This window comes from Rhizophagus irregularis, chromosome 11 (assembly GCF_026210795.1).
Source record: "Rhizophagus irregularis chromosome 11, complete sequence".
NCBI lineage: Eukaryota > Fungi > Glomeromycota > Glomeromycetes > Glomerales > Glomeraceae > Rhizophagus > Rhizophagus irregularis.
In genome coordinates this window covers 3,116,804-3,135,756 of record NC_089439.1, presented here as the reverse complement: position 1 = coordinate 3,135,756, position 18,953 = coordinate 3,116,804, and the positions used below count along the sequence as shown (strand labels likewise).

Sequence of the window (18,953 nt, the reverse complement as noted above, 5' to 3'; positions counted from 1 at the left end):
CCATTTTATTTGGTATTATTTAAACCAATTTTACTATTCATGAATTATATATTATAAGTTAAATTTGAAAGGAAAAAATAAAAACAAATAAATGTAATATAAATTTATAGAATAAATAAAAATACATATACTGTATATTTTAAAAATTATATTTATTAAAAATTTTTTTATATAACTTTTTAATCACATGATATATGTATAAGCATTTATTTACTATTATTATACCAATAATTTTATAATTAAAATTCTACTTTTACATGACTAGTGATATTTAAAAAGATGTAAAAAAAAATAATTTTGGAAGATAAAAAAAACTGTCTTTTAAATAAATATAAATAGTAAAAATGTTATGGATGTAATAATAGTAATAAATATTTTTAAGTTATGTGAAGTAGAAATTTGTTAGTATTACTGGAAAAGATATGAATACCTAGTATAATTTAAGAAATTTTCTATAATTAAAATTTTACTTTTAAATTATATTAAATTTAATTTGTTGAATTTTTTTTTTATTAAAAGCATATTTAAACTATATTTGCTAAAATTGATATTAAAAGATATTTATCATATAATATTTATAAAAGTATTAATATAATAGTTTTTATTTATTTTACTGAAAAAAATTAAAATAATTTTCTTTTTATTAATATCTGATAATAATTATAAAATTGGCCATACTATTAAGGTAATTATAATAGTTATAATAGTTTAAACTTTGATATTACTAGATTATAAATTCATCCCATTCTAATTTAAATATATTTTAAATGAATATTTTGATTAATTTCAAAGTAAGTAAATTATAAACTAATAAAGGCCAAACTGAAATACTATAACTTGATTATATTCTAATTCTAATAAATTTTTTTTTTAAAAAAAAAAATTTTTTTTTTTTTTTTTTTTTTTTTTTTTTTTTTTTTTTTTTTTTTTTTAAAAAAAAAAAAAAAAAAAAAAAAAAAAAAAAAAAAAAAAAAAAAAATATATATATGTATACTTAACATTCTTAAATTTATCTACATTAAAAAAGACTAAATTATTCAGCAATAATAAGTTTTATAATACTTTCCAATATATTAACACCCATACCCCTAATAACTTCTTTTTCAGCTAAAAATCCATCAACTAATCTACCAATCATAATCCGAGAATTTTCAAATCCCATAACTTGTTTTATTGAACTTGGTACAACTTTTTGTAAAAGTAATTTTTTTACTTCCTCTTTTGTTTTTAATTTCTCTTCTTCAGTGCGTAAAGATGATGTTCCTGTCCAAGTGCCATTTGGCCAAAACGAATTTGTAAAATTGTCAATTATAGATGTCACCTTTTCTTCAGTGGATAAAGTATCAATATACATTAAAAATGAAGTTTTAATTGCTTCCGTATATGATCTTCTAACAACCTCTCTTAGAACTGATAATACAGTCCTACGAAGATGCCACTGAGATTTAACTGATAAATCAAATATTTCTTCGACTACGGCAAAAATTGTATCAATTAAAAGATCAATATCTTGACCTGTTAATTGTTTATTTGGTCTTACTCGATGTTTTGATATTAAATTTGTATCATCTGAGTCTGATGTAGCATCATTATCTGCAATTGAAGATCGATTTGAAGGAGCATCCACCATAACAATTGAAGATGTATCACTTTCACTTGTAGATGTTGGGGTGGTTCGATTAGATCCCCATGCTGTTGAATTAACTGTTTCGATGCTGGGTTGTGTAACCATTGTAGAAGACGAATTCTTTCCATATAATTCTTCAGGAATCTTTGATAATTCTGTGGAAATTCTTGGTAAAAAGTCGGAAATTTTCTTAAAAGCTGCTTCCGATGACCTTAATATCTCGGAGGATTTTTTCGGTAAAAATGCTTCATCATAACTTTGATTCCGTTTATCATGTTGATTCTTTGAATCGCTATTATTAGTTAAAAGATTCACCATAGACATAGATTTTGCTGATAAGATTGACAATCCTCTTGTTTTTTTCAAATTAGGCATCTCCGAGTTCTTTTTTGGTAACCCATCTCTTTTCATAAACTTTTGTAAAGCATCACTTTCACAAAGTATAACATCACTTAGTAAAATATTCAAATATCTTTCTAATGCTTCGCAAGCCTCATGATTTTTTTTAAACTTTAGCCGAGGCATTGTCACTTTATCGACTTTAGGAAAAGCTTGTACTAAAGATTGATGCATTTTTTCAAAATCTGTATAACTTCGTGTCATAATCCATCCTGTTGATCCAGGTTGCTCAACTTCAATCATATAACCTAAAGATTTTGTTAAAACAATATACTTATTCGGCGCCTCAGAAACTTCAGTCATTCTTATACGTATTCCCGTTAAATCCATCATCGGAGGTTTTGATTGGTCAATTAATAATTCGCGATTACTCTCCGTCGTGTCGTCAACTTCATAAGGCTTTGCATCGGAATTTTCAGAAATATTTTTAGTCAATTCTCCCAGAGCCTCAACCGATATGCCATTTGACCAAGACATAGATCGTCTTCTTGGATTGGCTTGCAAATGTTCAGAATCATTTTCCCTAGGTAAACTATTATCAAGGAATTCCGAAGTTGAAGATAAAACGGAATCACCCAATGTGTTTGGTCGGTTTAAAACCTTTTCTTCAATTGATGTTTCTTCCGATAAGGAGCTTGATTTATCAGGTGGGTGTTCATCTTTAATCAAGAAACTCATGTCTTCACCCTGAGTTTTCATAGATTTTATGAAATCATCAAAATAATTTCTCTCCAAAACGACAAAAACGTATTCTTGTAACATCATAAAACAATTACTTGACGGTGCTTTCAATATCTCCGTAACACATTGTTCAACCAATCCCTCTTCAACAACAACTACATGATATGTTGCGGTATTACCAAAATAAGTTTTAAATATTCCTAAAGCATCCTCTTGAATCAGATTAACATCAACTTCTTGAGTTGCTATTTTCCGAAATGAATCTGCCTGAAGCCAAAACCTTAGTAAATTGGCCGATTCTCTTTCCTCTAGAAAAGCCATAAATTCCGCAAAAGTTTCTCCCCGATTATTTAAAATATTTTGTAAATTAATTGATTTATTGGACCGCGAAAATAAGCAATTAGGAGAAACTGTAGGAGAAACTGTAGGAGAAACTGTAGGAGATACCGCTGGTGAAACGTTTTCCTTAACTGTAATTTCATTTTTAGATTCTGCATGATTTTCTTCAACTGATTCTATTGGTTCATTGCTGATTTCTGTTTTAGAATCAGCAGACAAATTTTTTTGCATTAGTGTAGCTAATGATTGATTTAGTTGAGTAGTCGTTGAACCATTACTCGAAATAGACGTCCGATTTTCACCTGAAGACTCATGAGGTACTGTAGGTGCGGGGTTTACAAAGTTAGATGAATCAGAAGGTTGTTGTTGTTCTAATTTTTCAGCTAATTCAGCCGCTTCTATCGAATTTGCCAATTCATGGAATAGAGTAGCTTCGTGCTCATCAATTGCATCTATTGGAGAGATATCCGTTAGATATTCAACAATGGTACGATTAATCCAGTCAGGGTCACAAATAGTATTGAGTGTTGCTTGAAAAATTAGATTGGCCCACAAATCAGATAAAAAGGTCATTAAAATATGACTATGAATTTCTGATGAAGGTAATAGTCTTATAAGCATCAAATGAGATACTGAACGAAGGATTTGTGCTTGTGCTACTCTATTTGTTGACTGTGTAAGAACAGAAGATTCATTTTGGCTACAATAGACACTTAAAGGTGTATTTGTCACTATAAATTTTCTATATTCTCGCTAAATAATGATGATGATAATAATTAATTTATTAATATCTAGATGACAAATTAATATACGCAACAAGAGTTATATACATACCAAATGAACTATAAATGTGTTTGAAATTGCAAAGCTCGACATAACGCCTAATTCTACTTTATCTAAATTTTGGAAACATAAAGATAAATTCATTGCCATTACATTCATAGCATTTCTAACTTGATTTGAAAATTCTGGACATTCGTTAGGATTTATTGGACTATAATAGAAGTCCACTATATCACGTATAATATATTTAAACACTTTATCTAAAGATTTATCGATATTAGCTGTAATTGCTAGCTCTGTCATCTTAACTTTTTCTGCTGATTTTAAGGCCTTCAATTAAAAAAAATACATATACATATTAGATAGTAATATAATAAATATTCAAATACAAAGTTATCTCTAAAATTTACCTCTGAACTTAAATTCCTCGATATATTTGTGTCTTTTACCATAACGATTTTTTCCTTTATTTCATTTGTAACTGTATTTGCCCTAAGCATATAACCGAATGCTACACCAAGAACAAGTAATAGTAAAGGAGATCTTTGTAAATAACTCCAAGTGAAAATAATAAGTAAATATAATATAAAAAGCATTCTTGGTGTTGATGAAACAAAATATTGGAATAATTCTACTGGTCCCATACTAGATGATAAAGTTGGTTGCATTACATTTTCGGAAACTATACTTTTATCTTGTAGAGTTGAGATTACATTAATTGTTTTGGTTTTTGCTTTATCGGACTGTTTTTCTGATGAAGTATCGCTTTCATTATCATTTTTTTCAAATTTTAAGTTATTGTTATTTACTTCCGGCGTCTTATTAAGTTCATTTTCCTGGCTATTTACAACATCCAAGTCTTTAATTAATGTATTTTGATCAATATGATCTGATAATGATTCGGATATCATGTTGCAATGATTAACTGATAAATTATAATTATTATTATTAGATTTAATATATCATAAGATGATTAATTTTTTTTTATTTAAGTATTATGATTACTGGAAAAGACCATAAGTAAAGAGCTAAATTAAAATAATAAAAAATTATGAAATTGTAAATAGTTCATTATAATAAAAATTACGCGAAAAAAATGTCATTAAACATAATCCTACAAATTGAACATAAAAAACTCTAGGATCATTCCCAAAATTTTTCTTCGAGACCCGTAAGATTCAAAAATTAAACTTTGAATCCATAAATAAATTCGATATTATATGATCCCCTAATCGAGATATTCAATTATAAAAGTCAAAATCGAAACATACCTCTTAATATATTCCTATATTAATATAATAAATTTTATCTGCCGTCCATAAAGTTAATTTATTATAACTAAGTATGAATATTTCAGTAAGAAATAATGCAGGGCGAAACCTTTTAATAAAGACAATTTTACGTATAAAACTTAAAATTATTTCGTACCTTTGAGAGTGATAAGTATATTTTTTAAATATTCACGGTTTACCTAACATGATATTCAAAAAAAAAGAAAACCGTTAATGGCTTTGGATAAACTTGGCGGCATTTCATTAAAAGTGCAATTTTCCCCTGCGTAACCGTATAAGGTGTATTTGCGTAACACCGTTTCACACCCTTTACGCTCTACCTATTTTTGATTTTGAAGTTAAGCGAAATTTATTTGTCACTCATCGTGCGCCACACTTAATGCCAGCTGGACCATATTATGCCAGCCCTATATTCTAATTTTAATCATTATTCATACTAGTTTCCAAATAGGCTAGAAAGATTAACAATGCCGATGATAAAATGGAAACCATATGGATGCTATTATGATTTAAATAGCGTATAACTTTATAAAAAGGAAGATTAACGTGTGACGACTGTGACGTGATTATTCAGAATATTCGAGATTCGAATTTTTATTTATGGAAAATCAGTGAAAATGAATGCTATAACCTCTCTGTTATACAAAAAAAAAAGTTCATTCACATCTGATATATTTGTTATTATATTTGTTATATTTGTTATATTTGTTATAAACATATTATATTTTATAATAAAAAGAATTAAGAATATTCTTCAAAGTCGGGTGTTGAAATTTAAAGTGTTATAAAAACGCGTGGAGAGGAAAGTCCAGTACGTCATAGTTCTCCTGAGTCCTGACCAAGTGTTCTAAATTCCACAAATATGGCAAGGATCTTATGATAATAAACAAACCCCCTTAGGAATATACCTATAATCAAAATCTATAAATAAATAACTTTTTTTACAAATTTTCCGTCTTTGAAGTCATTATTCTTACCCCTTTGGTTTTTTGCAATTTCCTTCTTGTTGTGTAAACCACGATTATATTTAACCGTTTAAAGAAAAGAAAAATATCCTCTTGTTATATATATATTTCACTTATCATATATATATTTCACTTATCAATGACGACACAAAATTCACGAAAAAGTTCTACATATTTGCCCGGCGGAGAAGTTTTTCGACGATTTTCAACCAGTTCTCGTGGTGCAGGAGTAGTTGACGTCGTAGCCCATGCTGCTTTCAATGAAAAAAAATGGGTTTGGGTCGAGGATAAAGAAGCGGGATATATCGCCGGTTACATAACGAAGGAAATGGGCGAAAAAGTGGAAGTCCACTTTAATGATAATTCGGTAAATCCAATGATTTATTTCGCTCTAACAACTATTTTTCAATGAATTGTTATATTTATTATATTTTTTACTTAATTATAATTTAGTCCCGTGTTGTTAATGTGAACGAAACAGAAAAAATGAATCCACCTAAATTTGATAAGGTGGAAGACATGGCTGACTTAACACATTTAAATGAATCATCTGTAGTTCATAACCTTCGATTACGATATTTATCTGATATGATATATGTAAGTTATAATATAAATCAATCTATTATTTCGGATAGCGCTAACGCATCTATGTCCATAAATAGACATATTCAGGGCTTTTTTTGGTTGCCGTCAATCCATATCACCCGCTCCCAATATACACGGATGAGATAATACGATCCTATAAAAATAAACGACGGTACGAAATGCCGCCTCATATTTACGCAGTCGCTGACGCAGCTTATCATGACATGTTACAAGAGCGTGAAAATCAATCTATTCTTATAACGTGAGTACTTTTCTTTTATATATCTAGTGATCTTTGTCATCATTTAATATTATATATATATATAGTGGTGAATCTGGTGCAGGAAAAACTGAAAATACGAAAAAGGTTATTCAGTATATAGCGACAATAGCCAGTGATAGCGCTAACACTAAGAAGTATGGACTACTCGAACAACAAATCCTACAAGCCAATCCGATATTGGAAGCTTTTGGAAATGCTCAAACAATTCGAAATAACAACTCCTCTCGTTTTGTAAGTTTTCATTTTGATAATATATGTATATTCCGTTTTAATTAGAATTGTTTATAATTCAATTTCTTGGTACAGGGTAAATTTATTCGTATTGAATTCAGTTCGGCTGGTCAAATTTCTGGTGCGAATATCGAACGATATTTATTGGAAAAGTCACGTGTAACTTATCAGACGCCTGAGGAACGAAATTTTCATATATTTTATCAGTTGTTGAAAGGAGCTTCACCCACAATTAAAGGTATGTCACTTAAATTACGATAATTAAAATGTAAATAATTTATTTACTCACATCTCTACGTAGATAAATTTCTATTGGATGGTTCATTGGATGATTATAGGTTCACAAAACATTCAAAAAAAAATATTGATGGTGTGGATGATACTGCTGAATTCGAAATACTCTTGGTTTGTATAATATTTATATTAAAATAATTTAATTATTGTTTTACTAATGCATTTAACTATTTATAGAACGCCATGAATGTTGTTGGTATTTCACAAGATGAACAAATTGACCTTTTTCGTATAATAGCATCTGTTCTTCATCTCGGAAATATTAATGTAACTTCCGGAAGAGACGATCAAGCTTATATTTCGGACACTTCTGCAGCTGAAAAAGTATGTCATGTATTGGGTATTCCAACAGAGGCTTTTATAAAAGGACTTATTAGGCCTCAAGTAAAGGCGGGTCGCGAGTGGGTTGCTCAAGCTAGAACTAAGGAACAAGTTTTGTATTCAATTGAGGCTTTGGCAAAGGCATTATATGAGAGAAGCTTTGGTGCATTGGTTGAAAGAATTAATAAAGCAATTGATACGCCATCAAATAAAGCTTATTTTATCGGAGTTCTAGACATTGCTGGTTTTGAAATATTCAAAGTTGGTTTTTAATATATATATGCATATGCATTTTTTTTTTTACTTTGAAAGTTTTACAAATTTATTTTTATTTAATTATTGCAGACAAATGGATTTGAACAATTATGTATCAACTATACCAACGAAAAATTACAGCAATTTTTCAATCAACATATGTTTGTATTGGAACAAGAACAATACAAACTCGAAAATATTGAATGGAATTTTATTGATTTCGGACTAGACCTACAACCAACAATTGATTTGATTGAAAAAGCTAAAGTATGTCAATATATATTGCACTTTTTTAAAATTTAAATCTTTCTTATATTAATTATGTTATGATTTCAGCCTGTTGGTATATTGGCTTGTTTAGACGAAGAATGTGTTATGCCAAAGGCTAGTGACAAGACATTTGTTGAGAAATTACATAGTATTTGGAAAAATAAATCGTCAAAGTATGGTGTACCTCGATTTCAACAAGGATTCATTCTCAACCATTATGCCGCAAAAGTGGAATATACAACTTCAGGATGGCTTAATAAGAATAAGGATCCTCTTAATGAGAATGTTACTAAACTTTTGGCGCATTCTTCACAGCCATATATAGCTTCACTCTTTACCGATTTCCTTGGTGATACTACAGATTATGGTACAAAGAATCGTGTTAAACGCGGAGTTTTCCGCACGGTTGGTCGTAGGCATAAAGAACAATTACATTCATTAATGCAGCAACTTTATTCAACTCATCCTCATTTTGTTCGTTGTATTGTGCCTAATGATGAAAAAATGGCTGGAAAAATCAACGTACCACTTGTGCTAGATCAATTAAGATGTAATGGTGTTCTAGAAGGTATTCGTATATGTCGTGCGGGATTTCCTAACCGATTAGGTTTTATTGAATTTAGGCAAAGATATGAAATCTTGGCTCCAAAGATTCTTCCAAATGGCTATGTTAATGGACGAGAAGCTGCACAGAAATTGTTGGAAGCCTTTCAACTTGAGAGTGACCAATATCGTATTGGTTTGAGTAAAATCTTCTTTCGTGCTGGCGTGGTATGTACTGTTCCTTAGAATCAAGTTAGCTGATCTATTTTAAATTCATTTTTAACCAATTATTTATACGGAACTAGTTGGCTGAATTGGAAGAAGTCCGAGATACAAAATTATCTTTTGTGTTTACGAGATTTCAAGCGCATTGTCGTGGAAAACTTTCGCGAAAAGATTATAGTAAACTTTCAGAAAAAACTTCCGCTGCTCTTGTTATTCAAAGGAATATACGAGCAATTAACAAACTCAAACAAAATCCTTGGTGGAAGCTTTACTACCAAATTAGGCCAATGTTACCAAGTAAAAAAGATGAGCAGATTAGACTATTGAAAGAACGTATAAAAGAATTGGAAGAAAAAGTACAGCACGAGATACAGGAAAAACAGAAGTTGGAGTCATCTAATGTAGAATTGGAAGTTGAGAAGATAACTCTTGAAGAACTTCTTCACAATGAAAGATCCTTGTCGCTTGAGAAGGACGAATTGATACAGAAAATTAGACTTACAGAGGAGCCTGAAAACATTGATGAATATAATTCTACTAAACCTGGTTCAAAGGATCAATTATTAGAGCTTGAACAAACCAATCAGTTATTACAAGAGAAGTTTGAAGAAATGAGGAGTAAATATGAAGATGAGGTTCAAGAGAGAAAAAAGGATAAGATTAAGTTAGATGAAATAAAATCAAAACTTGAGGCTGCAGAACTTTCTAGAATTAAATTTGAGACCATTGAAGGCTCAATAAAATATCAAGTTAGTAAACTTGAAACATCATTATCAGATGTTACTAATGAATTAAAGACTTCTCGAGAAAATGTTCAATCTCTTGAATTATATATCAAAGAATTGGAAGCGAAGACCGAAAGTGATGCTGCAGAAATTGCAGATTTTGGTTTACTTCAACAAAGAATACAAGAAGATTTTCAGGAAGAACGAGAAAAATATAGAAAAGAAATTGATGATGCACAATATACTCTTGAACAAACTAGGAAAAAGTACGAAGTTGAAATGAATAAACTTAATGAGGAAATTGAATTAGATAGAGTTAATATGTTAAACCTTCAAGAGGAGAATAAAAAATTATCTTTGAAACTTAAAGATTTGTTAACTAATAATAACGAAAGTTATCCGTTATTAATTGAGGGTGAAAGAGAAAAATTGATAGGTCAAATTACTGAATTAAGTCAATTATATAATGAAATATCAGTTTCTAATGATGAACTTCAAACGCAGGTTAATAATTTGTTAATTGAAATGAGCCAACTAAAAATGGCATTGGAAGAAACTGAAACACAAAAAATGTTATTGGAAAAATTGAAAAAGAATCTTGAAGATAGACTTGATGAAATCCATGAACAATACCATGATGCTAGTCAAAATAAACATGTAGCAGAGAAAAACTTATCAGCCTTAGATAGAGAAGTTTTTGATCTGAAACAATTAGTTGAAGAACATCAAGATGCTGCTAATGCTTTAAGTGAGAAACTGAGAAAAGTTGATGCTAGTTTGGCGGATTCCCAAAATGAATTGGCAAAAGAAAAAGAAGAGAACCAAGAGCTAATAAAGTCAAAGGTAGAAACATAATTTATTATATATATGTATTAAAATAATTAATTTACTGAAGCTATTACTTTATAATTTTTTTTTATTACAGATAATATTGGAAAAACAGATTACAGAACTAAATGCTAAAGTAGCTGAATTGGAAACTAAATTAAGTACTTCACCAAAAAATCTAAAAAGACTTGAAACAAGACTTGAAGAATTGACATTAGCAATTAATAATGAAACAAATGAAAAGAATGAATCTATAAGTAATTTACGTAAAGCTAATAGAACTATACGTGAATTACAATTTCAATTGGAAGAAAATGATAAGTCAAAACTAAGATTTGAACAGGAAATTTGCAAATATGAACAAAAGGTTGGAAAGTTGAGAGAAACTATTGAAGAAATGGTAAGCTTACTAATTAATTTTATTTTGAGGTTTTGAATATAAGATTGGTTTTGTATTAAATGGTTTTATTTAAAATATATCGTAATTAGCAAAGTTCTGAAAGTTCTTTGCAATTAAGTAAGAAACGCGCAGAACGTGAAGCTCATGAAGCAAAAGAAAGAATTGTTAGGTAATTAATGTAGTACGTGTTTGGTCAATTTATTTTTATTTTATTTTATTTTAGCGTATTTATTACCTATTTAATAACGCTTTTACATATTTATCGTTAATAGACTTGAAAAAGAACTTGAGAAAACAAAGTCTCGTCTTGGAAGAAGAAATTCTATGACATCAGTATATTCAGTATATTCATCTGCTTCTGCCTCATCGAATTCATCAAATTAATTTAATAATTTTAATAATTATATATGTATTTTAGAAAGTTAATGTATTTCTACAATGTAATCAATGTATTTTAATTCTTTTTTTTTACTTGTATATTATCTGTATTATTTTCGGACTGGTTGGACTTTAATAATAATCAGTTTTTACTATGTATATTATCTTAATACAATATTTTAATATTTAAGATTAAAAATTAATTATAGTATAATATATTATTATAATAAATATGTACTTACTGTAATCAGTGTATATTAAAAAAGCGACTGTAACATTAATTGCCTTTTTAATAAATAATCTAATGAGTAATAATTGATTATTTTTGTGATCTTTGCATATATAAATACTCCAGTTTCCCTTTCTTCTTTTTACTAAGCTTCTACCTTTTTCAAGTAGAAAAATTAAAAATGGCTATACCAAATCTTAAGCTATTTCCAATGCCCTTAAGGAATTATCTACTGAAGTTTCAAATCTCCCAAACCTTCCTGTATTAACTGTCATTAAAAGTCTAGAAAATACTATAAACAGATTTTTAAATAGAATGAACTTATTTTAAAAAATAATCTGCAATTAGGTGAAAATATGTCAAACAAAATCTCAAGTCAATTTGAACTTATTTTACAGCATTTCTTGCTCACTGTAGATTGCTTTATATGTTGTATATTATTTTTGCTCTTTCAATATAAAAAAAATGGTATAGCTATAAACTATAGTTTTTTATTTTATTTTAAAAATAATAATAAATATTGCTTTTATTTAGAGTTCCGAACAGGTTGACCAAATTCAGGTAACCTGACAGGTTGACCTGAATTTTTCAGGTCAGGTTTAGCAATTGCAATTCAGCATCAGAACATCAATATAACCTGAATGACCTGTTGACCTGAAACTATGATTTTATATAATAAAAGTGAATTGCGATATCAGAATTCACTTTTTTATATCGATTTTATATATAAAAAGTGAATTGCGGTATCGGAATTCACTTTTTTATATCGATTTTATATATAAAAAGTGAATTGCGGTATCAGAATTCACTTTTTTATATCGATTTTATATATAAAAAGTGAATTGCGGTAACGGAATTCACTTTTTTATATTGATTTTATATTTAAAAAGTTAGTTGGGGTATTGCGATTCACCTTTTTATACGATTTTAATATAAAAAACTGAATCGCAATATTTCAAAAAAAAATGTTTTGTACCATTTTTTTTGATATTTTTAATATAAATCCTGAAAATTTTCAGGTTTCAGTTCAGGTCAGGTCAAATAGATAACCTGATATGACCCTGACCTGACCTGACCTGACCCATTTGGAACTCTACTTTTATTTTTAGGAGTAAAGGATAATGGCTAGAATCATAAATTCAATAATTAGAAATCTCTGTACTACAATTAAATTCCTAGTAAATGGTAATGAATAATAGTTAATATTTAAAGGATTTTTCTAAAAATGTTTCAGAAATTCAGAAATATAAAGCATGTCAGAAGACTTAATAAAAAATGGTAATTTGAAAATCTGTAAAAAATGGCTAATGGCTATTTTAGAAATTATTTTTCTAAATAAAATTTTTTTAAAAAAAATATAACAATGCAACAATATGAATAATGTGAATAATATGAATAAAAATATAATTTTAATCATCTTTTCTTCAATTATATAATAATAAGCAATAATTTAAATTATTTGATTTTATATTGCAAATATATATTTTTTATTTATGGTATATTATTAAATAAATGCTTTTGATCAGTTATCATTTTTGTGATTGATTTTATATAGTATATATTATATCTTACTTTGTGAATTCTATAGATACCTTGTGTAAAAAGAGAGCTAAAATAAGCTATTTTCAAATAACTCTATCCTTTAAGTAAAAACTTCCATCCAACAATATATATGTAAAGTGCTTTTAAATATGATAAGTACAGTCCCCCCTCTCTACATATAGCGAACCTCTATATAACAAATAATACGATATAACAGATTTCCAGTATGGCACCGATTTTAAATATAAAAAAAATCTTGATATAACGAAGTTTACTATTTATTTACCATATAATGTAGTATGAAGTAAAGTGTATGAATTGCTTATATAAAAATACCTCTTGATATAACAGATTTTTTTTATAATGAATTTTTTTTTTAGTATAACGACAAATTTTGCAGTTTTTGATTGTATGTAATTAAATAATTCTATTAATAATTAGATTGATGCACAAAATATTGTATGACATTAAACATCATCCCCGTGTTTTATATTTAAATTATAGATCAGAATCATATCAGGATCATATTAGAATTGATAATTCTGGCTATTTTATTTAATATTTAGGCAGAATTATGTTAATTTACATTAATTCAGTTGTATTAGGATTCAATATAAGTTGTTATTAATTTATATTTATCACAGTGGTAATAGGACCCTAAAGAATACTTCTAGTTAAATTAACATATTAAAAAACAATAATTATTTATTTATTATATAGTCAGTTATTGTAAACAACATTAAATTATTTCCTACAAAAAAAAAATTATAATAAACATTTTTACATAAAAAAATTAAAAACCCACTTCCAACCCTTTAAAAATACTCATCGGTCTCCATTTTCAAGTCTCAAGCTAAAATCTACAAAAAAAAGTAAAACACTTCAGGAAGCATTCCCTGCAATAAAAAAATAAAAAAAGAAATATTAGTAAATAATGTTATACAAAATTAATAAAAAAAATGAGTTCCCCACTTACTTCTCATTTCAGACATCCATTTCAAAGTCCGGAAAGTTTACTACAATAAAAAAAATAAAAAAAGAACATTAGTAAATATTCTTAAATGAAATTAATAAAAAAAATGAGTTATCACCACTTACTTCTCGTTCTAGGTGCCTATTTCGAAGTCCAGAAAGTTCACTACAATAAAAAAAAATAAAAAAATGTTAGTAATTGAATTATCGGTAATCAGATCAACAAGTCACATGATTTATATGACCGATATACCTATACCAAATAATTTGTTATGGTGTTAACGAAGTTGCTTATAATGAAGCCCTGATCGGTTGGAACATAGGGTTCGTTATATTAAAAGGGGACTGTAGTTTAAAGATCAATTATATTAGATTTTAGTTTAGGGTTTTATTACTTTTTGTAATATACTTTAGCTTTTAATAATCTAATAAACCTTCAAATACATTGCAGTTAAAAAAAAAAATTATATCTTGCTTTGAATAAAAAAAAATAAAATTTAATAAACAATATCTAATCTATTTATATAATTAGTTTTCATTAAAAAATATAACTGTTAATATTTCTTTTTTTTTAAAAAAAAAATGCCAAATTTTTAGAAAATACCCTTTAAACTGTAAAAACTAAAATTAATTTTAAAAATTTTTGCATTTTTAAAATACCTTAAAATTTAGTAATTATAGAAAAATAAAATTAAGTTTATTAGATTCCTCTTATTAAGATGTATTTAATGATAATAAAATTATATCTTTAAAATTGATAAATAGAAAGTTATATTAATTTAAATTTTTAGATTTTATAAAATATCCTGCCATATAATATTTATAAAGACAATTTTTATTCTATTAGATTCTTTCATTAAGACACATCAAATAGTGATAATTTTATATTTCTAGAATTAATAAATAAAAAGATATTTCAATTTAAAAATTTAATTATTATTTATTATAATCTATTGATTTTTATTTTACTTAGAAAATATCATAGAATTTATTACAAAAATATTGGTTTATTTAATAAAATATTTTAAAATACTTAAAAGTATTTTAATTAAAAAATAAAATTATAGGCAAATTTTCTGCAAAACAGTTTAAAGGATAATATAAAGTAGAAGCTAAATAGTTTAGTTCATTTTTTTTATTTTACTTTTTCATTTTTGATATGTTTATAAATTTTGTATTCGCTAACTATTACTGTTAAATAAAAATAAAAAATAAAAATAAAGTAGAAGCTAAAATGTTAAAGAAATGCAAATAAAAAAACTTATGATTTTTTTTTTATTTTTGTTAATGTTAATTAAAAATAAACAAATTTTTATATTTATTTTTTGTATAATAAATGTATTATTTATAAAAAATTAATACTTTTATAATAATTAAAATCTTATTTAAATAAATACATAATATTAAACTATTATAAAATATTTTAATATTAAAAAATTTGTCTCTAAAAATATAAAGTAAAATTTAATATAATTATTTTAAAAGATTATTATTAAAATTATAAATAAAAAAGTTGGTAAAATTACCAATAAATTTAAAATTTTATTTAGAAACTTTTATTAAAAGTAAGTGGGATTCTCATATATTATGATTTTTTAATTAAAAATCAAAAATTACAAATTATAATTTTGGATTATAAACTGTAATTTTAAATTTGTAATTCTAATTAGTATTATATTTGGCCAGAATTTTAATATAATTATAATTCTGACTGGAATTTTAATTTCTGATAAATTTAATTTCTGATTTTAATAAAATTAATTAAATGATTATATGGAAATCTGACTGTATATATTAAATAATTATTTTATATATAAATTTACAAAAAAGAATTTTTTTAACTATTATCAGGGGTGATAATTACTAGTAACTGAAATTATAATGATCAACTAGCAAATCTGACCAACAGTGATGATCATTCCCAATGATTTAAATAAAAAATATTTTGAAAATTTTAATTTTTTATTTTTTTACTTTACAAAAAATTTTATTATTTATTATGGTTAATATCAATTAATTAAGGCTTCTAACAAATTGATTTGATCAAATTAGTAATATGGTAAAACCTAAATTAATCATTAAAAAAACTATTTTTTATAAATATCTCATAATCTAACAGTTTAATTTTAATAAACTTTTTTTTATTTTGATCAGCTTAATATGATTTACAAAACAAAAAAATAATCATTAATATCCAATTACTAGATCATAAGATAATATTTATTAGATTCAGATCAAATTACTAAAATTCTAATCTGATCTAAATTTTTAAAAGTACAGTCAACTCTCTTTATAGTCACACATTTGGAACAGTCCATATTTGGTGATTATAAAGAGATGTGACTATATAAAAAATTTCTTATATTAGTATATAATAATTCCGGCCAAAAATTAACATAATTTTGGCCAAAATTATACTTAAAACTTTATTGTATCGTAACTCAGCCAATATTAATCGTAGAGAGATGATCTTACCGCCATTCGATTCGTCTCGATGAGACGGTTCTAATGGTATAAAATACATCGATATTCAATCACTAGATTAATTTTCAAAGTTAAAAAAATATTAATAGTTTTTGTGTAATAACTTCGCCAATATTGATCCTAGAGAGACGATCTTACTACCATTCGATTCGTCTTGATGCGACAAATCTAATGGTATAAAATACATTGAAATCCAATCACTAGATCAATTTCTGAAATTAAAAAATATTAAATGGTTTTTAAGTAGTAACTCCGTCAATATTGATTACAGAGAGATGAGCTTACCACCATTCGATTCGTCTTGATGAGGGGATTCCAACGAGCTATTAATCGTCTTTTTATAATCACTAGGTACCGAGAAATTCAGCAAAATGTTAAATGGCGCAGTAAATGTAAATCAAGAAATATAATAATGCCGATGCTTAACATTTTGTTAAATAACTCACCAGCCAGTAATCATGAAAGGATAAAACTACCACCATTCGATTCGTCTCAGTGAGACGATTCTAACAAGCTATGGTACATCTTTGTACAATTATTAGATGCCAAGTTATTTAATATATTCTTTATATAACTGTGATTATAAACGGTTTTTTTTAATATAAGATTTTTGAGAATAGGTGTGATAGTGACTATAGATAGATTGTGACTATATAGGATAGATTTTAATAATAAAGTGTTTTGAACATTCAACTGGTGTGACTATATAGTAGAATGTGACTATAACGGGAGTGTTATAGAGGGAGTTATTTGTCTTACAAATCTACAATTAATATTTGTTAATATATTTATTATTTGGTTATTCTGATTAAATTATAAACTGGTATTTTAAATTTTGACTAAACAGAAAAGTTTGATTTTATAAATAAAAAAAATTTTAGATTTATTTAAATTTATTTTATATATTTAAAAAAATTTATAATATATTTTATTAAAAAAAAATTTCTAATTTTAACTGAAAGATAAATTTCTCCTATAATAAATAAAAGATGATAAATAGGATTTTTAATACAAAAAATTCAAATTAATTAATAAAAATAAAGATCATGAAAGTGTAATTTATTATAATAAATAAACCTAATTCTAATATAATTTTAATTTAATTAATTCTAATAAATAATAGAGAAAAGAAATTTTTCTTCTAGTTAAATATAGTTATTTTCTTTTTTTAATTTTAGCTAAAATTATAATTTTTAGCTACAATGATAATTATTACTGGTAATTTTTAATATATTTAAAATTTAATATTATATTTAAATATTAAAAATTAACTGTAATTGATTTATTAAAATTTAAAAGTATTATATTAGTTAATTTTTCTATAAATTAAAATTTTTTTTTTTTAATGATCTATTATCTATATATACTTTATTGATATTAAGTTCATATACCATACAAACAAATTATTATGAGCTATATTCACCTAATTATAAATTAAAATTAAAGTTAATAAAAATTAAATATATTTAATTTATTTTAATTAAATATTTTAATAGCAAAGTAAATTTAGATTATTTCAAAAAAGTATATTTGTATATTGATTATTTAATTCTAGCTAAAATTAAATATGTTATGCAATTTAACAAAAAAAACCTGAAAAAAAAGTTAATCCATTTTAATGTTTTAAGTAAACTTGCAAAGTAAGAAAAAATATATATAGTAAACATTTTTAAAAAGTTTATATATTAAGAATTTCTTTTTTTATTATAAAATGTAAAATTTTAATATTATACAGAGGGAACAAAATATTTTTAATATTATTAATTTAATATTAAATAGATTTTATTATAATTCTTTTATCCTTTATAACCTTTATAATTATTATAATTTAAATTTAATTTTGAATTTTATTCGCTTTTTTTACTAATATTAAAAAAGTTGAGCCAAGTTGTAATAGAGTTACAATAATTAATACAGTAAAAAAACTTTAATTTTAATTTTTTCAATAACTGAAATTTTTTTTTAATAAAATTAACATGATATAAACTTTAATTTATAATTGTTCAGCTTTTAATAAGCTATAATTTAAAATGCTGTATCAAAATTTTCAGAATTTTTATAGGTTATAAAATATTTGACCTTTTTTTTTGAATTACCGTAAGATAAGAAAATAAGATAAAAAGCTGAAATTTCAATACAAATAATAATAAAAAAATCTACAAAATTTGAAGCAATTTTAATTACTGGTTTTTTATTTATTGCATTTGTTGCAATTCCAATTACTTTTTCAACCACTGTAAAGGATATTAACATTCAGTTTCTTGATAGATAGCTAAATTTTTAGACTTTTCATTATACTGGC

At 25.6% G+C, this 18,953-nt stretch overlaps 2 protein-coding genes across 2 annotated transcripts; one reads left to right on the top strand and one right to left on the bottom strand.

The window, feature by feature from the left end:
* Positions 1-1,033: 1,033 nt before the first annotated feature.
* Positions 1,034-5,302, bottom strand: OCT59_003163 (uncharacterized protein; the record flags this gene model as incomplete). The annotated part of the gene is made up of 5 exons (XM_025325794.2): positions 5,258-5,302; positions 5,101-5,138; positions 4,240-4,754; positions 3,881-4,159; positions 1,034-3,799 (listed from the first exon to the last, which is right to left on the bottom strand). The coding sequence occupies exons 3-5, from the start codon at positions 4,738-4,740 to the stop codon at positions 1,034-1,036; spliced, it is 3,546 nt and encodes a 1,181-aa protein (XP_025179481.1). The 5' UTR covers positions 4,741-4,754; positions 5,101-5,138; positions 5,258-5,302.
* A 779-nt stretch (positions 5,303-6,081) lies between these two features.
* OCT59_003162 (uncharacterized protein) lies at positions 6,082-11,683 on the top strand. The gene is made up of 13 exons (XM_025316874.2): positions 6,082-6,453; positions 6,540-6,683; positions 6,749-6,933; positions 6,999-7,185; positions 7,261-7,423; positions 7,487-7,590; positions 7,657-8,061; positions 8,146-8,322; positions 8,392-9,096; positions 9,174-10,661; positions 10,744-11,046; positions 11,136-11,227; positions 11,319-11,683. The coding sequence occupies exons 1-12, from the start codon at positions 6,226-6,228 to the stop codon at positions 11,217-11,219; spliced, it is 4,173 nt and encodes a 1,390-aa protein (XP_025179482.1). The 5' UTR covers positions 6,082-6,225; the 3' UTR covers positions 11,220-11,227; positions 11,319-11,683.
* The last annotated feature ends 7,270 nt before the right edge of the window (positions 11,684-18,953 follow it).